This window comes from Nycticebus coucang, chromosome 3, assembly GCF_027406575.1.
Source record: "Nycticebus coucang isolate mNycCou1 chromosome 3, mNycCou1.pri, whole genome shotgun sequence".
Taxonomy (NCBI): domain Eukaryota; kingdom Metazoa; phylum Chordata; class Mammalia; order Primates; family Lorisidae; genus Nycticebus; species Nycticebus coucang.
Genome location: NC_069782.1, coordinates 109,546,080 through 109,571,729, shown reverse-complemented (window position 1 = coordinate 109,571,729; position 25,650 = coordinate 109,546,080). Strand labels below are relative to the sequence as shown.

The 25,650-nt window shown below is 40.3% G+C and overlaps 1 protein-coding gene across 2 annotated transcripts in view; it reads left to right on the top strand.

The window, feature by feature from the left end:
- Positions 1-10,521: 10,521 nt before the first annotated feature.
- The window catches only part of UBE2D1 (ubiquitin conjugating enzyme E2 D1), a 40,063-nt gene continuing 24,934 nt past the window's right edge, over positions 10,522-25,650 (top strand). The window contains exon 1 of one of the 2 annotated variants that reach the window (XM_053585192.1): positions 10,522-10,785. In XM_053585192.1, coding sequence (XP_053441167.1) covers positions 10,762-10,785 — 24 coding nt within the window. In that variant the 5' untranslated portion in view covers positions 10,522-10,761. The remainder of the gene's footprint in view (positions 10,786-25,650) is intronic. The other variant, XM_053585193.1, reaches the window with a different exon arrangement.

Below are 25,650 nucleotides of genomic sequence, written 5' to 3'. Positions count from 1 at the left end.
AAATGAAACAGGACCCCTCTCTCACCATATACAAAAATTAATTCAAGATAGATTAAGGTCTTAACTGTAAGGCGTAAAGCCATAAAAATTCTAGAAGAAAATGTAGAAAAACCTTTTATAGATATAGGCCTAGGCAAAGATTTTATGACTAAGACCTCAAAGGCACAAACAATAGGCTGAGTTTAGTGGCTCACCCCTGTAATCCTAGCATTCTCGAGGGCAAAGGTGGGAGGATTGCTTGAGGTCGAGAGTTCAAGACCAGCTTGGGCAACATGGTAAGATCCCCTTCTCTACAACAAATTAAAAAAAATTATCCCGGCATGATGGTGCATGCCTGTAGTCCCAGCTACTCAGTAGCCTGAGACAGGAGGATCCCCTGAACCCTGGAATTTGAGGTTGCAGTGACCTACACCACTTCCCCAGCTAGAGTGCAGTGGCATAGCACTCTAGCTGGGACAGTGCTACACCACTGCACTCTAGCTAGGGCAACAGAGCAAAACTCTGTCTCACAAAAGAAAAAAAAAAAGATAGAATTAAAAAGTTTCTATACAACAAAGGAAATAATCAAAAGAATAAATAGGCAACCTATAGAATGGGAGAAAATATTCACAAACTATACATCCAACAAAGGACTAATAGCCAGAATCTACAAAGAACTCAAATAAATCAGCAAGAAATCAACAAACAAACCCTCAAAAAGTGGGCAAAACACAGGAACCAGAATACTTTTAAAAGAAGATGACAAATGGCCAAAAGTTATGAGAAATGTTTGCCATCACTAATCATCAGGGAAATACAAATTAAAACCACAGTGAATCACCTTACCTCTGTCAGAACAGCAATTGTTAGAAAGTCAGAAAAGCAATAGACGTTGGTGCAGAGCCACAGACAAGGAAAGCTTATACACTGTCGATGGGACTGTCAACTAGTACAACCTCTATAGAAACATGTATGGAGATTCCCCAAAGACATAAAAGTAGACCTTCCATTCAATCAAGCAAGGTCACTACTGAAGTCTACTGAAAGGAAAAGAAGTCATTGTATTGAAAAAAAAAAGTAACATAAAAAGAAAAAAAAAAGTAATTTTATCAAAGAAATACCTGCATTCAAATGTGTATTGCAGTACCATTCACAATTGCAAACATATGGAATCAACCTAAGTGTCCATCAATCAATGACTATATAAAGAAAATGTGGTATATATACACCAAGGATACTATGAAGCCATAGAAAAGGATAAAATAATATATTTTGCAGCAACTTGGATGGAACTGGACACCATTATGGTAAGCGAAGTATCTCAGGAACAGAAACACAGATGGCACATGTTTTTCACTAATAAGTGGGAGCTAAATGATGGGTACACATGGGTACAAAGACATGTAAAGGACATTGGGAACCAAGAAAGGGGAAGAATGGGTGGGGGCTGAGGGATAAAAACCTACCTGTGGAGAGGGGAGGGGATTGGTGGGATTACACCAGCGGTGCATCTTACAAGGGTATATGTGAAACTTGGTAAACGGTCTGTGAAGCTAGTGAATGACGCCCCATGATTATATCAATGTACACAGCTACGATTTAATAAAAAAATAAATAAATACATAAATAAACTTACCTGTGGGATATAATGAACACTATCCTGGTGATAGGCACACTAAAAGCCTAGACTTCAATATTATACAGTGAATCCATGTAACAAAAACATTTGTACCTCCTTACTATTTTGAAATTAAGAAAAAATAAATGTTTTGTATGAAAAAAATTGAGGGCATGATAAAACTTGAGAACTGCTGATTTGAAGAAATTTTATGGAAAAACCCCTGCTACAGCCCGCTACATAGTCTGATTTAATTAGCCTTGGTTGAAGCCTGAACATGGGCATTATTTTTAAGCTCCCTAGTTGATTCTGATACATATTCAGGATTGTGCACTGTAGTTTCAAAATTACTGTCTTAAGGTGACACTTGTATTCTTAGCAGAACCTGGCAGAACCCCTATTTTGCATGCAGGTGACATCTTCTTTCCACTCTACCTGTGGTTCCTAAACACCAGCTGTTCAGAATACTCACCTATGCTGGGTTATTGCTATAGAATGTCCAAGCTCCTGCCCCCACACTCACATAAGGACAGAGAATGGTAAGGCAGAGAAAGAAGGAGCCACCTCACTTAAGGAGATTCTTAAAGTTCAGATTCCAAGTCTTGGTTGGGGTACAGATCTGGACTTTTTGAAAACTCCCTAGTTTTCAGACACCTTGTCCCCACATGACCCTGTCTATCCCACTCTTCCTTTCACACAGGCTCAGATTATTTTCCCACCTGGGTCAACTTTTCACTTAGAAAGTGCAAAGTCTTGGGTTAGCTTGAGCAAATCAGTGGATCAGATAGCCTAACTTTTATGGCTATTAAATAGATTTAAAACTCAAGCCATGTCTTTTAGATGCTCCTTTGATCTAAACGGAAAAGGCTGAGCTGAGAATAGAGAAATATTTCTTGTTGTATCAAAGATTAGAGGTCAGGTCACAATTTTCTAGCAACATGCTCAGAGTATAGTTTTATCTCATCTTCCATTTCTGAAAGATGAGATAAAACTTCCATTTCTGAAAATGCCACCATTTTACCAACCCTACCACCATCACGCTTCCCTCTGCAAAAAGTTTTAACATATTTACCAGAGAAAAGATTTATAATGAATTCCTGTTAGTACTGTGCAGATGTTTAATTAATGCTGTTTGGTTGTAATTGTATACTTTAATGGGATCAAACATTTTAGTCCCTCTAAGTAGAACTCTATAAACTAAGAAGAAGAAAATGGGTAGGAGGTAGAAGTTAGGGAGGATATGGAAGTTAATCTCTGTATTAATTTTCTTTCTTTTTTTTTTAAATAGTCTTTGTCTGTCACCCCAAGTAGAATGCAGTAGTGTCGGCATAGCTCACAGCAACCTCAAACTCTTGGGCTGCAGGGATCCTCCTGCCTCAGCCTCCCAAGTAGATGAGATTACAGCCTCCCTCCACCCCCCTGCATAATGACTCACTAATTTTTTTGTTTTAAGTAGAGGTAGGGTTTTTGCCCTTGTTCAGGCTGGTCTCAAACTCCTGAGTTCAAGTGATCTTCCTGCCTCAGCTTCCCAGATAGCTAGGATTACAGGTATGAGCCACCACAGCTGGCCACTGTGATTTTCCTTTGCTGTCCTGTTTAATCCTTTGACCTTGAGAGTTGATGGGACCTGTGAATAGAGTGGAATAGTCACTCTTTTGATTGCTTTGTTATGTAAAACTGTTGTAGCAGACTGAAGAAAGACAGTTTCATGTTAACTTTGAAGACACAAACCACCAGACTATGAGAAGGTCATGTGGCTGCAACCCCAGGAAAGTCTCTAGAGCTGAGGGTGGCCTCCAGTTGGGGACCTCAGTCCTGTACTGCAAGGAACTGAATTCTGCCCACAACTTGAATGAGCCAGAATAGAAGGAAGCTCAGTTAACCACCTTGATTTCAGTTCTTCAAGATGAAGGAAAAAAAAATGACAGCAAATGAAAACTCAGATCTGCATGAAGAAATAAAGAGCATGAAAATGGCAACTATGTGGGCAAATATAAAAGACTACCTTTTTTAAATTTCAGATTAATATGAGGTTACAAACAATTAGGTTACAGTGTTTGCATTTGTTAGGGAAGGTCCCTGTTCTAGTTGTGCCACTCACCCAGGGGACGTGCCAGATGCCCTTACATTGTGCCCATCAGCTAGGAGCACACCAATTCCCCTCCTTATCTCCTTTTCTCCCCCCCCACCTTGAACTAGATTGCGTTTTTCTCTTTGTTTGTCTACTGGCTTCATATTAAGATTGAGTACATTGGATACTCGCTTTTCCATTCTTACGATACATTACTAAAAAGAATGTTCTCCAACTCTACCCAGGTTAATACAAAAGAAGGACTGTTTTTTTTTTCTGACTGCTTAATGTAAAATTATAACATGTGTTATGGAGTTTATAATGTATGTATATGTAAAATATAACAATAGCACAAAGAATGAGGAATTGTGCATTTTAAGTTCTTACATTTATGTGAAGTAGTCATATAAACTCTGAACAGACTGATCATTTAGCATGATATTTTAATTCCTAGAGGAAATACTAAAAGAACAAAGTGAATAGCATTAGCTAAAAAGCTATTAAAGGGTTTTCCTTGTCATCATCCTCTTCTTCCCCATCACTTTCCAATTCTTCCTAAATAATTCAGACCTAACGCCAACAGGTGGAGCCAAGTAAGGTCGTGTCTATGTCAGAGCTGGAAGAAACACAATAGCCTAGAGTGCCTAAGTAAGGTAAGAAGTCAGTGCACAGGGCTGGCGTAAGGAGGGTGTGGTGTACTTATGCTCCTAATACACCCCTGTAGTGGTTTCCCAGGGCTGCTGTAACAAAGTACCACAAACAGAATGGCTTAACACAACAGAAATTTATCATCTCACAGTTCTGAAAGCCACAATCTGAAATCAAGCTGCAGACAGGGGTGGTTCCTTCTGGAGGCTCCAAGGGAGGAAATGTCCTATGCCTATCTCCTAGCTCCGGATGGTCGTCAACACACCTTGGAGTTTCTTGGCTTATGGAAGCATAACTCCAATTTTTATTTATTTATTTATTAAATCATAGCTGTGTACATTAATGCAATTATGGGGTACAATGGTGCTGGTTTTATATACCATGTGAAATATTTTCATCAAACTGGTTAACATAGCCTTCAACACATTTTCTTAGTTATTGTGTTAAGACATTTATACTCTACACTTAGTAAATTTAACATGTACCCTTGTAAAATGCACCACAGTTGTGTTCCCACCAACTACCCTCCCTCTACCCATCCTCCCCTCTCCCGCCCCCTCCCTCTCCACTTTCCCTTTCTTCTTGGGCTATAGTTGGGTTATAGCTTTCAAATTGGTTTCATAGTAGGGCTGAGTACATTGGATATTGTTTCTTCCATTCTTGAGATACTTTGCTAAGAAGAATATGTTCCAGCTCCATCCATGTAAATATGAAACAGGTAAAGTGTCCATCTTTTTTTAAGTCTGCATAATAGCACATGGTGTACATATACCACAATTTATTGATCCATTCATGAGTCAATGGGCACATGGGCTTCTTTCATGACTTAGCAATTATGAATTGGGCTGCAATAAACATTCTGGTACAAATATCTTTGTTATAAAGTGATTTTTGGTTTTCTGGATATATACCTAGTAGAGGAGTTGAGGGTTCAAATGGCAGGTCTATTTTTAGATCCCTAAGTGATCTCCAAATATCTTTCCAAAAGGAACGTATTAGTTTGCATTCCCACCAGCAGTGCAGAAGTGTTTCCTTTTCTCCACATCCACGCCAACGTCCCTGGTTTGGGGATTTTGTGATGTGGGCTAATCCTACTGGGGTTAGATGATATCTCGAAGTGGTTTTGATTTGCATTTCTCTGATGATTAAGGATGATGAGCATTTTTTCATGTGTCTGTAGGCCATGCACCTATCTTCTTCAGAGAAGTTTCTCTTCAAGTCCCTTGCACAGCCTGCGATGGGATCACTTGTTCTTTTCTTGCTAATACGTTTGAGTTCTCTGTGGATTCTGGTTATTAAACCTTTGTCAGAGATATAACCTGCAAATATCTTCTCCCATTCTGAGGGCTGTCTGCTTGCTTTACTTACTATGTTTTTGGCTATGTAGAAGTTTTTTAGTTTGATCATATCCCAGTAATGTATTTTTGGTGTTGCTTCAATTGCCTGGTCTTCCTCATAAAATATTCGCCCAAGCTGATTTCTTCAAGTGTTTTCCCTGCACTTTCTTCTAGTATTTTTATAGTTTCATGTCTTAAGTTTAAATCTTTAATCCAGTGAGAGTCTTAGTTAATGGTGAAAGGTGTGGGTCCAGTTTCAGTCTTCTACAGGTTATACAGCTATACCATCATATCATCTGCAAAGAGTGAAAGTTCACCCAGCACCATTTCTTAAATAGAGAATCTTCTCCCCACTGAATGTTTTTAATTGGCTTGTCAAAGATCAAATAACGGTAAGTAGCTGGGTTCATCTCTTGGTTCTCTATTCTGCTCCATACATCTACCTCTCTGATTTTGTGCCAGTACCATGCAGTTTTGATCATTATTGATTTGTAGTATAGTCTGAGGTCTGGTAGTGTGATTCTTCCTGCTTTGTTTTTATTTCTGAGTAATGTCTTGGCTATTTGAGGTTTTTTCAGATTCCATATAAAATGAAGTATTTTTTCAAAATCTTTAAAGTATGACAGTGGAGCACTAATAGGGAATGCATTAATTGTGTATTACTTAGGGTAGTATGGACATTTTAACAATATTGATTCTTCCCAGCCATGAGCATGGTATATTTTTCCATTTGTTAACATCTTTAGCTATTTCTTTTCTTAGAGTTTCATAGTTCTCATTATAGAGATCTTTCATGTCCTTTGTTAGATAAACTTCCAAATATTTCATCTTCTTTGGCACTACTGTGAAAGTAATAGAGTCCATGAGTGTTTTTTTCAGCTTGACTATTGTTGGTATATATAAAGGCTACAGATTTATGAGTGTTGATTTTGTAACCCGACACGCTGCTCTATTCCTTGATCACTTCTAAGAGTTTTGTAGTAGAATCCCTGGTGTTTTCCAGATATACAATCATATTATCTGCAAAGAGTGAAAGTTTGATCTCTTCTGACCCTATATGGATACTCTTGATCACCTTTTCTTGCCTAATTGCTATGGCTAAGACTTCCATTACAATGTTGAAAAGCAGTGGAGATAATGGGCAACCTTGCCTGGTTCCTGATCTGAGTGAAAACGATTTCAATTTAACTCCATTCAGTACAATATTGGCTGTGGGTTTGCTGTAGATGGTCTCTATCAGTTTAAGAAATGTCCCTTCTATACCAATTTTCTTAAGTATAACTCCAATTTTTGAAGTAAGTATTTCTTTCTTTGTTTTTTTTTTTTTTTTTTCTTGAGACAGGGTCTTGCTCTGTCATCCTAAGTGGAGAACAGCGGTACCATCACAACTTGCTGCAACTTCTAACTCCTGGGCTCAAGCAATCCTCTTGCCTCAGCCTCCTGAGTACCTGGCGCTACAAGAAGGGTGCCACTATCACAGGCTAATTTTTAAAAAAATTTTTGGAGAGATGGGGGTTTCAAACTTCTGACCTCAAGTAATCCTCTGATTTCAGCTGCCTCCCAGAGTGCTAGGATTGCAGGTGTGAGCCACCCTGCCTGGCCAATAAATATTCCGAGTATAACAGGAGATGTGTTCTTACTGTCAGAAAAGATGATTTAAAATAAGGAAAGGAAAAAAACTAGAATCAACTTCATAGTGTCAGAATTGAATTGGAGGTATTACTGTGAATTTCTGCTTACCTTTAAAAAGGAAGAGAAATGTGGGGCAGCACCTGTGGCTCAAGGAGTAGGGTGGCGGTCCCATATGCTGGAGGTGGCGGGTTCAAACCCAGCCCCAGCCAAAAACCACACACACACACACACACAAAAAAAAAAAAAAAAGGAAGAGCAATGTGGAGGTAGTGTTCTTTCTGGAGCACAAAAACAGTGCTTCAAGTTAACCCAGGTATACCTTTTTATAGGGTGACAGGATGTTGCAGGTGTTTTCCAGAAGCCCCTTTGTCCAATATTACTTCCAAACTTTCCACGGTTGATTGGATTATGGGCAGTCACCTGTGGTGACCCAAGAATAATTAATACATAATTTGTTCACTAGCTGACAATTTACAGACGGGAGTTGCATCAGTGAGGTTATTCCTTTTGGGGGAGATGAGTTAGGGAATACCAAAGGCTTGGTCATATAGCAACAGGAAGGTCATCACAAAATGGACTAATGGCTATGGCAAGCTCAAACTGGGTATAAGAGAGGCTGAGGCGTAACTGGAGAAAGGTCGATAGGTCAATGTGCAGAGAGAAGCAGGACTGCACCAAAAGTAAAGTAAGCTTCAGGCTCCAGATACCTCTTAATTGGGCTGGACTTCCCGGTTAAGTTTTAGGTCTCATTAATTTTTTTCCATTATTCTTTCACTACTCCATACTCCATTTTTCTTTTAGGTTACAGGAGTGGACTTTTGTTCCTTGCTCTTTGTAAGTCTTTGGGATGCTATGGTAGCTATTGGGGGGGAGGGGCTTCCTGGTAAGCTTCCCCCCACCTTCACCTTTCAGTAACAGACTCTGCCTGCTGGCCAAGGGGAAGGAAGGCAGACATGTCCAGTAGGCTTTTGGAAATACAAAACTGAAACTAAAGTGAGAGTTCGGGCTGGAAAGAGAGATTTCATAGTCATCACTGTGTAGATAAAATGGGGTAAGGAAATAATATTTGTACTTTCAATATATTAGTTACTATACTGAAACATTATATACCAGTGCTTCCCAGAAAGTATCCAGCCAGGTAATATAAAAATAGAGACATACATGGCCAGATACTTTCCCCACTCCTTTAATACCAGTTAATTCTTTTTTTTTTTTTTTTGTAGCTACCGAGTCTCACTTTACCGCCTTTGGTAGAGTGCCATGATGTCACAGGACTCACAGCAACCTCTAGCTCTTGGGCTTAAGCGATTCTCCTCCCTCAGCCTCCAGAGCAGCTGGGACTACAGGCGCCGGCCACAACGCCCGGCTATTTTTTGGTTGTAGTTCAGCTGGGGCCGGGTTTGAACCCACCACCCTGGGTATATGGGGCCAGCGCCCTACTCACTGAGCCACAGGCGCCACCCAATATCAGTTAATTCTTATCATAGTACCTCTAAGGATAATCATCTCTGCTGAAAAGATGAGGAAATTGGGGATTAGAGACTATTTTTTAATAGTCTGTGGCGGGTGCCAGTAGTCCCAGCTTCTCGGGAGGCTGAGGCAAGAGGATTGCTGAAGCCCATCTCAGTTTGTCACATTTGGTAGAGTGCCTTGGTGTCACAGCTCACAGCAACTGCAAACTCTTGGGTTCAAGAGACCCTCCTGCGTCAGCCTCACAAGCAGCTGGGACTACAGGCGCTGGCCACAACGCCTACTATTTTTAGAGACGGGGTCCTGCTCGAGCTCAGGCTGGTCTCAAACTCCTGAGCTCAAGCAAACCACCCGCCTCAGCCTCCGGGAGAGCTGGGATTACGAGCCACCGCACCAGGCCCTTTAGAGAGTTTAAGTGTCTTGGCCAAAGTTACCCAGCTGGTAGGAGTCAGAGGGATAATGGTCAGTCTTTAAAGCCCGTGTTCCTCAGACTACGCCAGGCTGCTCCCACTTCAGACAAGGGCAGGAAGTCTATCTCCTAGAAAGATATTGATGGTGACAGGACAAGTCTTAGAGCTCTGGGGCACGCCAACGCTTGAGAAGAGGAGCTAGTAACAGAGAAGAGAAAGGCAGAGAAGACCCCACGGCCTCGGTGCTGTGGAAGCCAGGGGTGCTGAATGTTTTGAAAAGCAGAAGGGTGGCTAGCAATCAGATGGTTCAAAAATGTCGCGCAAGATACGAAATGTATTGAAGGGCGGGTCACGGTGGCTCACGCCTATAATGATAGCACTCTGAGAGGCTGAGGCTAGACGATCCCTTGAGGGCAGGAGTTAGAGACCTTGAGCAAGGGCAAGACCCTATCTCTACTAAAAATAGAAAAACCAGCAGGGCGCTGTGACAGGCGCCTGTAGTCCCAGCTACTCGGGAGGCTGAGGCAAGAGGATTGCTGAAGCCCAAGAGTTTGAGGTTGTTGCGCGCTATGATGCCACGGCACTCTACCCAGAGTGACAGAATGAGACTCTGTCTCCTCACCCTCACCCCCCAAAAAGAAAAAGAAATGAACTGAATTTGGTAATGAGAAGCTCACCAGAAGTCAAGTTTTAATGGGTACATAGCGCCTAGGAATTGAGGGAGTGTGGATCCTTAGTAGCCTGTTGAGATAGGACAGTCTGTGGACTGGAAGGAGCTGAGGGTGCGAATGAAGCTCAGAATTCAGAGTTGAAAGGCGGAAATTTATGAGGAGGGACACACCTGCGGACAGGCAAGGTAAGATTTGCATATTGGACAGAGGAGGCACTTTTTTCTCTAAGTAAATAAGCACTAAGGAGGTAAGTAAGGAGTCTTAATAGGTACACGTCTGTGAACGTGCGCAGGATGAGAAATGGAGGCAATTCATTTGTTTCAGAGGGACTGGTGAAGTCTGTAAAGGTAAAAATAACAAGATCAGCTGTAGCACCTGTGGGGTAAGTAACGATTAACTTGTGAAGGTTTAGAAAGTCCTTTAAGTGCGTTAGGAGGTCATTTGTGACCCCATTGTACAGATGTGCAGCCGCAGGTTCAGTAAATTGCTGTCCATCAAACTGCGGAGGCCAGCTCCAGACCTCGACAGCTGTAATCCCAGACTGCCCGCCGAGGTCAGCGACTGGTCCCTCGCCAGCGCCCAGGCCCGCGGCCGAGGACAGGCTGGAACTACACTTCCCAGTGTGCCAGGCGGGGCGGGGCACGGCGGGGAGGGCGCAGGCTCCTTCCCAGAAGCAAAAGCGGAAACAAAAGAGTCTCGCCGGCGTCCCCGCCCGCACATTCGCGCACCCTCGCGCTCAGGCGCACACGGAGCAGGCACCGGCGCCCGGAGCGAGCCAGCGAGCCAGCGAGCCAGCCAGCGGCGAGCCGGGGACCCACCGCGCTGAGCCAGCCGAGCACCCGGCGCGCCGAGCCCGCGACGACCCACGCCCCGACCCCCGCAGCCGCCCCCCGCCGGCCGGTGTCCCCACCGCTCTCCCTGACCCATGGCGCTGAAGCGGATTCAGAAAGTGAGTGCCGGGGCCCGGTCTGAGGCGGCGGGGCGGGCAGGGGTCCCCTGCCCATGCTGACCCGGCTCCCGGTCCCTAGAGACTTGCCGGGGCGCTCGGGCTAGAAGGGTGGCCCGGGGCAGGCCCGGGGGCACCGACAGGTGAGGTGCGAGCAGGGGCAGGTCCGGGTGGCCGGGGGTGCTCGGAAGCAGGGGGCCACTCCCGGAGCCCCGGGGTGGATGGAGAGCCTTGGCGCCCAGACCTTCCCGAAATCTGTCCCTCACGGTCACGGCGCTGTGTTTTCTGCACGCTGTTTAATCTGAAACCTGCCCTCTGTGTTCTTGCTGCCCCGGGCTCCCCGGGAGGGCAGGGAAGGTGTGGTGGGCCTGCAGCCTTTCTCAGCAGGGCCGTGGGCTTGGTTCTTTCTCTCCTCTGCGGTTGGCTCTTGCTCAGTTGCCCAAACGGGCTGGAAAAGCCCATTTGCGGCCGAGAAGCCAGGAGAAGGCTCCTGCCTCTTCTATTTTGGTCCCTCTGCTGCTGCCACTTCAGGTCACATAGCTGTAGTGAAAACATAGTTGCTGATACACCACAAGATGACCTCCTGGCTGTGATTCATGGTGAGTCAAGCCAAACAGGTTTTTTTTTACACTCATGATAAACTTATATGTAAAGTTTGAGACACAACAGAAACTGCCGCACATTAAATTGTTTTGATGCTTTGACACGTGGGTATAGAACGAGGATGAAATGGACGTATTCATTCAGCAAATGTTTATCCATCCCACCTCTGTGTGACGACTTTCTTCATGTTGTTTACTGAAACCACTTCAAATGTTTACATGGTACAAAACTGAGATTTTTCTGTTCACTTTGTTTACTTGTTGGTTTGCTCACTGACCCAAGTGTTAGGCTTTACAGTTACAGCCCATGTTGGGAACTTTGAGAATATGTTTGTTACTAACCTACTACTACCTACTAACAGCAAGTCAGGACAACAATGACAGTGTGTTTTATGATTGATTTCAGAAGAAATAGATACCTACCAATTTTTTTTGTCAACTTTTTCCATGAGTGGTTACAGCAGCAATATATGTTCAGGTAAAGTGATAAAGTGACCCACCACTGGTAGCATCTTTAAGTACAGAGGACAGCAACTTTTACACAGTTTTTGTTTTGTTCAAACACTAAATGCGCGCATCACTGTTGTATTTTGTGCTATTTAAGGGTCATCTCACTATAAAACTACAGTTAACAGTCAGCGTTTATTAATTAATAATGTTTTCTGGTTTGAAGATAATTGCAGTTACACATTTTTTTCATATACGTAATCCGAATTTTGAAGTCTCCGAATCAGCTTAGTACCATACCTTGCATCCTTATGAAAGATGATGTAATATTGGCTCACATTTGGATCAGACAACACACATTTTCCAAGGAAGTTTTCAAATTCTATTTCCTATTTTCTACTTGTGAGAATTTTTCACGTGACTTTGCATGTATGCTGTGGAATTTGTCCACAGTAAGTGGACAAAGACCTATGGACACTATCTGTAAATAACATGCTTGGCAATTCTTGTCAGTCACCATGCTGAGCCAGCATATTTGACTTATATTTATGATTGTAATATGGCATATGTCCAAGTCTTTTTTAGTAATTAATTGGTTATTATTATGGAGTTCTCCAGTACAAAAATGCCACTTACATAAACATGTCAAACCTGTTACAAGTAGATATCGTGGAGAGAAAATTGGGGATCACATAGCATCACATTTCCATTTGTCAATCTTTGGATTCCTTTTTCTGTTATCTGGCAAGTTGACTTAGACAAATCTCCGATCCATTAATCATACATTCAAGCTATTCCTTCAGATGTTAGGAGTGATTCCTTTGACTTATTCCAAACTTTTCCTCCTTTGCTTACTTCCTTGATTAGAAGACACTTCCAGGTCCGAGATGCCATTTGCCATAAGAACAAAATCTTCTTTGGTATCACCAGTACAGAAATTATTATTTGAACCTTGCATGTTCCAAGTGAAGATGTATACTAACTTTTGGCCTTTCTTCTTAAGCTTGTTAAAGTGACACTGTCAGATACCTTTCAGGTCCTTGGGTTGTATGTAATTCTCCTATACCTAAAGTGGCAGGTCTTAAGAGCTGTGTGCAACTTCCAAGTCCTCAGTAGTGCAGGGGAGGGTACCAAGTAGGGAAACAACATCTAGGGCAAGCTATCAGAGTCACCTGTGGGATGTTTTCAGCCTGTCCCCACTGCTGTAGAGTTATTAAACTCTTCAGACGGGCTGGGGTGGAAAGAAAATTGAGAACTGCTGATGCTCTGGTCTATTCTTATTCAAAGAAGGATCTGGATGCCTGTAGTGGAGGAGTGCTTTTGCTCAACAATAAGCTCGTAAGAGGTGATTTAGCATAATTAAGAATGTGAAAAAGTTCATGATTTCACATTTCTTGACTATGAAAGGAATAAAGATGGTGAATTAAAAAGATATGTGTAGACAAACATGTAGATACCAGTGCTTAAAATGTATTTTTATACTAGAGTATACTAAATGATTTAGTGCTCTAATTTAGACATCCTGTGCTAGTTTTGCATTTCAGCTCATAAATTTACACACCCATGCCCTATTTTTAGACAACAGTGAAAGATGCTATCATAGTCACCTACATCACTAAAGGAAAAAACTTTGAACAAAATGTGAGGAAAGATACCTAAAACGTGAGAAAAAGGGGCAGTTTTTAGGTGGGCACCTGTTATTTCCTAGAATTAATGTCTAAGTGTTTTTTCCACCAATATTTTTTCCATCCTTGATATACTTTTTTATGGAAATACTTTTTAGAATTACAAATGTTATATCACAATACCGAATGTTTTAAAAACTTGAAAAAAAAAGGAAATTCTAGTAGTTATTATCACCATCTTAGTATATTTCCATCTAGGTTTTTTTATTTGATAAAGAATTTGAGGTAATGATCCACACACCAGCACTATGTGGTATGATACGCTTGTTGCCTTTTTTTTGTCTTTCTTTTGAAAAATGAAACAAAAGAGTTTTGTTTTACAAATATAGCAATACAGAGAACTGACTATTCCTTAGTGTGGAGTTCTGTCCCCCAAACTGAATGTTTGAGTTTTTAAACAAATCAATTTAATCTAAAATGTATATATCAACAGAAGATACAATTTTATAAATGTTTTGAGCTGCTGAATGTTTTGATTTGTGGAATGTTGCATTAAACCATTTATTAGTCTAGAAAACCTTAGGATACTTAAGAAACCTGGCTTTCTGCGGATGGAGCATCAAATGGGAAAGAAGACCCTGTTTTTATTCCTGGCTGTGTGGCTTACTAGCTTCAGTTTTCTTGTCTATATAGTGATGCTGCTGTAAACAATAGCCAGCATGTGTATGGGGGTTATTCTGTGCTTGATACTGTTCTGATTTAATCCTTATTAGGCTCAAGAGGTAGAAGCAGTATTATCCCCATTTTACAGATGATGAAACTGAGGCATAGGCTCATTTATTTAGTAAGTGGTGGTGTGAAGATTCCAAAGCAGATGGCTGGCTCCAGATTCCATTCTCTTTGCCATCTCATGCATAGTTTCACCTATCCACATGGACTCATTTCTGTATTTACTCTGAAAGACATGCAGAGTCAAATGAGTTTATGGATGCAAGTGCTTTGCAAACTGGAATGTTCTTTACGGACGTAAAGTGGTATTATAATAAGACCTTGGCATACTTAATTATTTTTACTGATACATTGCTCAGTGTGTTGATTATACATTATAAATCTCTGCTCCGCAGTAATCGTTTACACTGTAAATGGTTTATATAGCTTTGATCACTTTTGTTTTATCACGTAAAATTTTTCTTTTCCAAAAGGTTTTGGAAAAATTAGTTGTAGTCATAAATGTTCTGTCAAAAGTATTATTTCATTGTGAAGTTTCTTTTTTCTTTGTCACTTTCCATTGTGAAGTTTTCATTTGAGATAACTGTGTATTGAATTGATATGGTTGTTTAGCTCCTATAGTGGTTTTGATTAGTTAGTGAACTATTCAGTTTATAAGATTATACCCAGGACAAGCTCTTTCAAGAAAGAAGGATGTAACTTAAAAAACAAACAACTAGGCTCGGCGCCTGTGGCTCAAGTGGCTAAGGCGGCAGCCACATACACCTGACCTGGCGGGTTCGAATCCAGGCTGGGCCCGCCAAACAACAATGATGGCTGCAACCAAAAAATAGCTGGGCGTTGTGGCAGGTGCCTGTAGTCCCAGCTACTTGGGAGGCTGAGGCAAGAGAATCGCTTGAGCCCAGGAATTTGAGGTTGCTGTGAGCAGTGATGCCATGGCACTCTACCCAGGGCGACAGCTTGAGGCTCTGTCTCAAAAAAAAAAAAAAAAACCTAACAACTACAAAAAAGAGCACACAGTATTTATGCTTTTTGATAGATAATAAATTGTCTTGAGACAAGAGGAGGAAAGCATTTTTTTCTCTAATAAGCCACCATGTAAATTTTCTTGTTTTCATATCTTTGTAATTAAACTCAGTATTTCTTTTGCCTTCAATATCATATATTCATGTATTTTCTTTTTCTCAAATGTGTAAAAATATGAAGTTACCTATTATAGTTAAAAAGTTCTGAGGTACCCTCTCGGTGGAAATAAATCTTTGGAAATAAATAGCATAGAACTAAACAGGACTGTTGAGGCCATTTTAGGATGCCAGGCGCATATGAAAACCTAACCTAGCAGAATGTGGGATTGCCTCCAGTAAAGTAGAGTAGCAAAGCATCCTTGCTCAGTTTTATTCCCTGAAATACACATAGGAAACGCATGGTCCTTTTATTTTCATTTAATAAAATGTACTAATCAAAATGATAAACCCAGCACTTAGCCATCAACCTGAATTAATGGTCATCTACTAATGTTTTAGTGCTCTCACTCCTTTTTTAATAGTGGGTGAACCAGTATTACACTGATTTAAAACAGGATACTTATCCTCTCTCCTCTCAACCCTGCGAAATGCTAGAATGAATGATAACTGGAATTTATAACATGAGCCAGATTTGCAGAGTTTGAGGATTAGGCCACCCCAGAACATGTGTTGAAGGCAAGATAGCTTCTCTTTCTGGCCTGTCTTGGTCTAGGTGGCCCCTGAGAAACTGAGGCTGTTTTACATTTCATTTGGTTCTGGGATGAATCTATTAAGGTTTGGTTTCACATATTAAACAGTAATAAGACATTCCAGGAGTTGGCCTTAGTATGAGGAGGAAGCTGCCTTGCTCTGCAACCTCCTGTGTTGCCTGTTTCTGGATGTTTTCCCCTGCTGCCCTCTGTACATACGATTCTTCCGTAGGACTCATCTCCTTCAGTGACACCACAGTGCTTACTTAGATTCCTATTCTTTCAGTCTTAAGAAAGCTCTCCAACCTGGGTGAGCTGGGATTGTTTCCTTCAGATTAAGCTTCCTCAAATAATAATCTGATTGTTCTCTCTCCAGGCGACCACCCTCTTATGTGAGCAGAGTTTGGGTTGCACTGGAGAAAACCAAGTGGACCTAAGGGCTCATTGTTCTCTAAAACAGCAAAATTCTGGCCTGTGATTTTTGCTTCTCCCAAATTTTTATATTATTTTCACTTTCATTTGTTAGAAATACTTTCTAATTTCCCTTTTGATCTCTTCTTTGACCCTTGGATTATTTAGAAATATTGATTTGTCATATATTTGGGTGGTTTTACAGATAATTTCTGTTATTGATGTCTAATTTAATTCCATTATGGTCAGGGAATAAATTCCATTATCACTCAATATTTATAACATTTTTGAGGCTTGTTTTATGGCCCAGATTATAGTCAGTACTTTTTATTAACAGAATAATAAAACCTTCCAGGTGTTCGACACCACTTTTGAAAAAACAGTGCTTAATAACTTCTAGACTTCATTTTGATACTTGGTGTCAATTGATCGTAAGTTACTTCTGAGAAATGGCTACCCAACTAGGATTTACACCATCTCAGTATATTTTTTTTGCTGTTTTATGTGCTTCCAGAACAGTTCAGTGGATCATTAACATCCACTGTTTAAAATGAAATAGAAAATATTAGGGATTTTTTTGCATTTACTGAGATTATTGTTTCATGAAATGTTTGTTTTAGTTACATATGTGTGTCCCTGCGTGTATGATTACTAGGTTGTGAAATAAAATGTTTTGTTATGTAAGGAAAGTTTGAAAATCACTGTTCTATACGATAACATTAGCTCTTTAGGTAAAATTAATTTTACAAAATACATACCATACAGACATAGTTTACTTATGTGGTGGAGAACAAATGAATATGTAAATGCAGACATATTCATATATTGATGCCCACAGTGTTCTATCCTTGGGAACATTTCCATTTGATACAAACTGTCAGTATTTATTGTTTCTACTATAAGTAGCAGAATTATATAGCTACTGATCTAGGGCCACAAGTACTTAGGAATAGCACTGAGTGATACTAGAGAGATTTGTTAAACACTTTGTTAAATGCTTACCATATGCCAATTATTAGGAATGGAGTTGTAAGAAGTAATAATGAAAAATATTTGGTAGATCTTGGTCATTATGTTCATGTTTTATGTGTGTTTTTAGAAATAGGAAAGTAGGTTTTCTTCATTTCCCCTGAAGCTCCGTCTTTCTTGGTAAACAGTAAGTTTTGATAATAGAGCATTCAGAATGTTCTATGTAGCTTATTCCATTATGTATCAAAATTCTATCATATTTTTTTGAAATTGGCATTTCCTGTCACGTTTTTCTTGCCTCTCGGTGAGTCTTTGAACGTACCCTCCTGAACACTTACAGAGTAGTGTTCATTTCTAACCTTTTATAAAATATGAGGCTCCTGACAAAAGATAAAAAGAATTCCTTTCATTCTTTCACTCATCACATGTCCTAGAGCATAGTTAAAAATATGCAAATGGCCTTAATTCAGTACTGGGGTTTGCTCCCATGCTGGTTGAGAATACGGTACTCTAATAATTGCAGCCTGGAAGTGGGCATTAACTCGGAGCAGGAAGAATGCTGGAGTGAAGCCTGATGGTCTGAACCCTGCTCCTAGCTTTGGCTTTGTAATGTTCCCCCACCCCCAAACTCAGTCTTTATTTTCCTCATCTGGAAATTTTTCTTCTTTTTTTCTTTTGAGACGATCTCTCTGTTGCCCAGGATAGAGTGCCATGGTGTCAGCCTAGCTCACAGCAACTAGGTCCAAGTGATACTCTTGCCTCAGCTTCCCACTTTAGTTTCCTGAGTAGCTGGGACTACCCCGTGCACACCACCATGCATGCTAATTTTTCTGTTTTTAGTAGAGCCAGGGTCTCAGGCTGATCTCAAACTCTTGAGTTCAAGTGAAGCTCCCAGAGTGCTAGGATTATAGGCATGAGCCACTGCACCTGGCCTTCATCTAGGAATTTAATGGGCTGAACTTGGTACTTTTATAGTCCCTTCTGCTTCATAATTTTAAGCAAACTCAAATAACGTTATTTGCTATTTGTTTTTGTTCAGCAAACAGCAGAACTAGTAACAAAAATAAACATTGAGCATTGGCCCTGTGCTCTGCAGGTACATCAGACTTGAGTTAAAATTTATTTACTTTGAGATGTCAGAATTGAAATAAATGTTGGCATCTTAATGTATAATACGAGTTAATATGCCCTACTTTTTGATTAAAGAGCAATTATTTGTAAGGCAAAGAAGATGTATTTCTATTATTTTACTGTTAGTATACATTTCTAATTTCATTTAGCTGTTTCACATGTGGCTTTTACACTTTAAAGATAGTTTTGGGCGGTGCCTGTGGCTCAGTGAGTAGGGCGCTGGTCCCATACACCGAGGGTGATGGGTTCAAACCCGACCCGGCCAAACTGCAACAAAAAATAGCTGAGCGTTGTGGTGCATGCCTGTAGTCCCAGCTACTGGGAAGCTGAGGCAAGAGAATCACTTAAGCCGAGGAGTTGGAGGTTGCTGTGAGCTGTGTGACACCACGGGTGACAAAGTAAGACTGTCTCTACAAAAAAAAAAAAAACGATAGTTTCATCCACATACTTTGACACCTGCCTTACATAAGCTGCCTTTATATGATGGATTTTTAAAATTCAAGTTAATGCATTTATGGAGCACCCTTCTGATATAAGGCATATAACATGTGAAGTAAGGAGATACAATTATATAGAAAAATAAGACATCATTTAAAAGAAATTTAAAATTAGTAAGAGTCAGAAAAACTTTGTAACAACTAGATGGACCTAGGAAAGTACTGTAAGAAAGCACAACATTTGAACAGGAAGGAAGTCAAGGTGGGAGAAGCTAAATTTATTTAGGTGGAAATAAGGAAAAATTATATGGAAAAGATAGAATTGGATAGGTTTGGGTAGGTACACATTTTGAAAGAGGCAGACCAGATATAAAGGAAGCTACAGAAATTAAGTCACTAGAAAGTGCTTGGCTTATTTGGTAAGGAGCAGATAATCCTGCTTTGGGGATCGTTCAGGGAATAGTAGGCCATAAAGTTTCATACTGTGAAGGAAGGCCCATGCTGAGAAATGTGTACTTACATTTCACGTAGAAGCTTGGAGAAGCCATTGGAGGTTTTTGAGTAAGGAAGTAACATTCTTAATCACAGCGCTAAGTATGCATCCCTGCCCTCAAAGAGCTCAAAATGGCTCACTGTTTGTCCTTGTAATTTTGATGACTGTCATGAAAAGGGAAGCGGGAGTTCTCTGGGAATGTAGCAAGGACCCATTGAAGGGTTCAGGGAAAACCTCCTTAAGGAAATTATGTTTAAGATCAGATGGAAAAGTAAAAGTAAAGTAGGTAAAATAAATGCATGAGAGTGTTGGGGAGGAATCTTCTGTATAAAAGGAAGCCATGTTTGAAACCGGAGGCAAGGTAGTATTTTGGGGAATTGAAAGTCGTTATGGCAGATTTGCAGAGAGCACTGGGGGATGGGGGTGCAGAGAAGCAGTCAGACCCTTGAAGTTCTGCTAAAACATTTTAAGGATGTATATTTATATGTCTTACTTTAAGGCAAATGGAGAACATTGAAAAGGTTCCACATAGTACTTTGAGAAGATGATTTTGAGATCAGTGTGTAGGTAAACAACCAAGTTAAGACATTACAGTTCAAGTGAGTTCCAAGAAGGGTCTGGGCTAACGTGGTAGCAGAGGGCCTTGAAAAGTTGGGTGTGTGAGAAAAATTAGAGGGCATTTTATCACCTGATTCTTTTGAGTTAGTCCGAGCAACTGGTGCCCACATCCAATTGGTTCTTCAAGTCCCAAAGACTTGCTAGTCTGGACAGTTTCTTCAGATTCTTTATATTATCCATTCTGGTCCCAGGTATTTTAATTATGTCTGTCTGACTGTGCCTTTGGCTTCTTAGCCTGAAATGTCTGTCTTCTGGCTTTTCGCAGACTCTTCTGCCCTTTGGACCTCAGCTGTCCTGTAGAATAGATAGGCCTTCTAGAACTGTTTCAAAGGGAGTCCTGGAGAGAAGGAGAATCTGAACATTTGGGTACTGACTAATGTGAGGGGTTGAGAGGGTGGAGTGGGAGGTGATGGGAAGAAGGAATCAGATGATTCCAAGGTTTAGAGTTAGGGTTACTGGAAACGAATAAATGTATTTTTACTCCATAAGTAAAATAAGACTTCATAAACTAGCTTCAAATACAGCTTTTACTTGGCCGTCTTAAATCTGTCTGAAATAGATTTTTATTTATGTAATTCCTCTGATGGGACTATTATTATACATACAGGGAAGTGATTGAGAGTCTTCTATTTAAACAGGTATGTTTGAAACTAGAGGCAACATATTATTTTGGGAAATTGAGTCATTGTGGCTGTTGCAGAGATCACTGGGAGTGGTTGCAAAAATGAGGCAGTTGCTTGCTAATATCTCTAATATTGGCCTTAAACTTTTATCCTAAATTTCAACCTTTATAGTTCATATTCAATAAACATTATTCTGATGTGGGAGAGTCAACTGTGTAATTGTTTTCTCCAGCTTCTCACTTTTATATGGAATTTGGCCACATTATTATTTTTTAAACAGCCTTTGCCAGAGATACCTGATCCAAAGACACAGCAAAGCAGTGATGAGCAGTTTGTTGAAGTGAATTTGTTTTCTGTAACTTACTTAATTGAATGTTGTCAGCATGAAGTCTTCTGGGAAGAATGTACATGATTTAAAGTCAAGATATGCTTTAATTCAAGGGCTTACCGAGGTTGTGTATTTGGAGGCATTTCTGCTGATTGTTTGACATGTCTCTATTGAAATAGCTCTAGTCAACTGGATGAGGAGAGCAGGGCCTAAACTGTAAGCCCATGAAATGTTTATTTACAGACAAACCCAAATATCCCTTTTAGCAACAACATGAAAAGTGCAAAACAGTAAGAATAACTGTCAGGTTTTAGGAGTTTTGAGGTAAAGATGGTTGTGTCACCTTAATTAATTGCTAGTTGAACCAGGGTTTTTTGAAATAATGCTTTCATAAACTTTAGATTTAGTAATTTAAATTTGGGGCTGTAAATCAGCCCTTTATAAATGGGCTGTTTCATGTCCTTTACACACACGCAGTAGGGTGTGTATTATATCCATTACAGAGATTAGATCTGACTGTTGAAGCTAGAAAACAAAGCATTTTCGGCCTGGTCAGTATAATTTTTTAGGGGCTATTTACTGCATGGGGTCATATTAAGTTTTATGGTAAGTGAGGCAGCTCTCACTTGTTAGCTTTCCTCCTCCACTGTTGAGACTGGACTGTTAGCCTTCTGGGAGCTGGGAGATTACCAGGGGCCCCTTTTCTTACATTCCCATCTTTGTTTCCTTTTGTTTACTTTGAATTAGGCTGCCTCATCTACTTTTAGATTTTAAGTCCCCTAGAGGCAGGGATAGTATCTAGGTTGGTTTTTATGGAGAACACTCAGCATATTGTGGGGGTGTTATAAACATGCCATCTGTGCCAATTTAAAATTCAGTTTCAGACCTTTCAGTACTTTTCTTTGTGTGTAGTTGGTTATAGAAATCTGAACTAGAATAGCCTTAGGCACATAAGGCTAAATAAATCCATTAAGCACACATTTTGGTGGGTTTATAAGTGCTTTTATGGTTCCACTAATGTTATATGGACACTGTCCTTTAATCTACCACTCATTGATATGTTACCATTTTATTTTGAAATTTAAAGGCTCCTAGTTTTTCTTTTCTTTTCTCTCTCTCTTTCTTTTTTCTTTTGACAGGGTCTCGCCTTGTTGCCCAGGCTAGAGTGCAGTGGCCTTATCACAGCTCCTTGCAACCTCACACTGCTGGGTTGGCGCGCGCCTCCTGGGTATCTGGGATTACAGCCGCACACCACTATGCCCAGCTCAATCCCTAGCTAGTTTTTTTTAATTTCGATAATCAGAATAGACAAATGCTTCATTGGCACAGACTACTTTTGTCTAGGGTATGCTTTCACCAGTTTGGTGATGTTGTTGCTTCATCTGTGTTTAGGAAGAGCGTGGTTTGTTTTAAGCTTTCTTTGTCTCAAAGGGGAAGAGGGAAATTGAATCAACAATGCATTTCAATTTTAGATTAAAAGCCATTGGAAATGAAATCGACATAAAACACATAAAGCGCACAGTGTGCTTACTGTGAGGTGTTCTTTTCCTATGGGAATTTATAACTACTCTCGTTATTTGATAGTCATTTTTTATATTTTATGAATTCTGTATATCCTTGCCTATGTGTTTGATATTATCATTATGTTCTTCATTATGGCAAAGTCCATTTAAAAAATTATAGTGTAAACTTTTTGTTCAGATTTATACATCAAGTGTACAGCTTCAGCAATGTTCACTAAGTGAACAAACCTGTAAAGCCGGCACCCAGCTCAAGTAGTATTACAAAGACCCTAGACACAGTTTTTTCTCTCTTCCTCTTCTTTCAAGGTGAATCACTAGTCTGACCCCTATCACCATAGATTAGTTTAGACCGGTGGTTCTCAACCTGTGGGCCGCAACCCACAGGAGCTGTATTAAAGGGCTGCAGCATTAGGAAGGTTGAGAATCACTGGTTTAGACTGTTTTTGAACTTGTCTCTGGCTTCCTTTGCGCAACATGTTTATGAGATTCATCTGTTGTTGCATAGAGCTGTAGTTCCCTTGTTCTCATCTGCATTAATATGCTACCAGCTCCTGTTGGTGGACATTTTGGGTTGTTTCTGATTTGGGGCAATTACAAATTATGCCAATGCGGTGAGCATATGTTCACATTTTTGTTAAGTTCTGTTTGGGGGTAGAAATGCCACGTTATATAGTATTTCTGTTTAACTCTAGTGGTTACTGTAGTTTTCCTCTTGCATCAGTGGTGTATGAGAGTTGGAGCCGCTTCACATCTCTGCCAACACATGTACTTTCTTCTTTCTCGTTTTTTAACCATTCTGTTGGGTGTGTAGTATGGGAACATTTTGGTTGTAATTTGCATATCCTTGATGATTCATGAAGCTGAGCCCCTTCTGATGTATATGCTGGCCATTGGGATAGCTTTTTTTGTAAAGTACCTCCTTAAGTTGCCTTCTTCTGGTAAAAAAAAATAAAATTGATCTGTAGCAATTTTTAAAAACATATTCTAGATGAGTCTTTTGTCGGATATATGTAGTATTGCAAATATTTTTTCCCACTTGGTGGCTTGCCTTTTCACACTTTGAATATGTCTTTTGATGAGCAGATGTTCTTAATTTTAATCAAGTCCAACTTTTCCCTTTTTTTCCTCTGATGGTTCTCTTTGTGTCATGTTTAAGAAATCTCTGCCTCTCCCAAGGCCATAAAGACACTTTATGTTTTCTCATACAAGCTTTACTGTTTTACCTTGCATATTTAAACCTGCGATCTATTTGGAATTGATTATTGTACAGTCATGCATTCCTTAATGACATGTTCTAAGAAATGCATCCTTAGACAATTTTGTCAGTGTATGAATGTAGTAGAGTGTACTTAGACACACCTAGATTGTATAGTCTACTGCATACATAGGCTACTTAGACACACCTAGATAGTATAGTCTACTGCATACGTAAGCTGTAGGGTATAGTCTATTATTCTTAGGTTATAAACCTGTATGGAATGTTACTGTACTAGATACTGTAGGCAATTGTAACACAATGGCACATATTCGTGTGTCTGAACATATCAAAACATTAAAAAGTCACAGTACAAATATGGTATAAAAGATTAAAAATGATACAACGGGATAGGATACTTACCATGAGCTTAAGACTGGAAGTTGCTCTGGGGGAGTGGTGAATGAATGTGAAGGCCGAGGGCCTTACTGTGCACTTCTGTAGCCCTTTATAAACACTGTATGCTTAGTTATACTAAATATATTAAAAATTCTTCTTTCTTCAATAAATTATTCTTAGCTTATTATAAACTTGTACTTTATTTTTATTTCTATTTTTTTTTTGAGACAGAATCTCATTATGTTGCCCTCGGTAGAGTGCCGTGATGTCACAGCTCACAGCAGCCTCCAACCCTTGGGCTTAAGCAATTCTCTTGTCTCCGCCTCCCAAGTAGCTGGGACTATAGCCACCTGCCACGATGCCCAGCTATTTTTTGGTTGTAGTTGTCATTGTTGTTTGGCAGGCCCGGCCTGGGCTCGAACCCGCCACCTTTGTTGTGTGTAGCTGGCACCCTAGCCGCTGAGCTACAGGCACCAAGCTTATTTCTACTTTTTAAACTTCTTCTGTTCAAAACTAAGACACAAACACACATATTAGCCTTGGCCTACACAGGGTCAGGATCATCAATACCATTGTCTTCCACCTCCACATCTGTCCTACTGGAAGGTCTACAGAGGCTATAATACATAAGGAACTGTCATCTCTTATGTTAATTATCTGTCATCTCTTATGTTAATAGTGACGCCTTCTTCTGGAACGTCTCCTGAAGGACTTACCTGAGGCTGTTTTACAGTTAACATTTTCTTTTTTAAGTAAAAAGAACACACACTAAAGTAAGGATAAAAGGTGTAGTGTAGGCCAGGCACAGTGGCTCCAGCCTGTAATCCTAGGAGGCTGCTGTGGGAGGACTGCTTGAGATCAGGAGTTTGGGACCAGCCTGAGCAAGAGTGAAACCCCATCTCTGCCAGAAATAGAAAAAATTAGCCCAATGTGGTGGCATGCACCTATATGCTACTTGGCTGAGGCAGGAGGATGGCCTGAGTCTAGGAATTTGAGGTTGCAGTGAGCTATCATGACACTACTGCACTCTAGCTTGAGGGACAGAGGGAGAACCTGTCTCACAAAAAAAAAGTATGGTAAACACCATGTGAGTAACATAGTTGTTTATTATGGCTATCAGATATCATGTACTGTACGTAATTGCATGTGCCATACTTTTACACATCTGGCAGTACAGTGGGTTTACACAGAGTCACCACAAACATGTGAGTAATATGTTGCATTGGGATGTCACCGCAGCTACGAGGTCATGAGGCCACAGTAATTTTTCAGCTCCATTGTCTGTCACTTATGTGACTGCTGTCATGTATTTGTTTTGCCTTGATTGGAATGTTGTCATGTGGCATATGACAGTAGATGGTCTGAGGTTGGGAGTCAAGGTTAATTTCTTTTCCCCTGTATGGATACCTGGCTGGATCCAGCACCATCTATTGAAAAAAACTTATCTTTTCTCTCTAGAATGTCACTGTTTTTAAGTTTTGAATTCTAGGTTTGCCCTTCTTTTCTTTCCATTTTCAACACATTGTCAAAGTAAATAAAGTTAAAATAAGTACTCAAGGTCTTACTCAGATGTTAGACATATTTGCTTCCCCATCAGAAGTAGTATTTACCCAAGACAGCGATG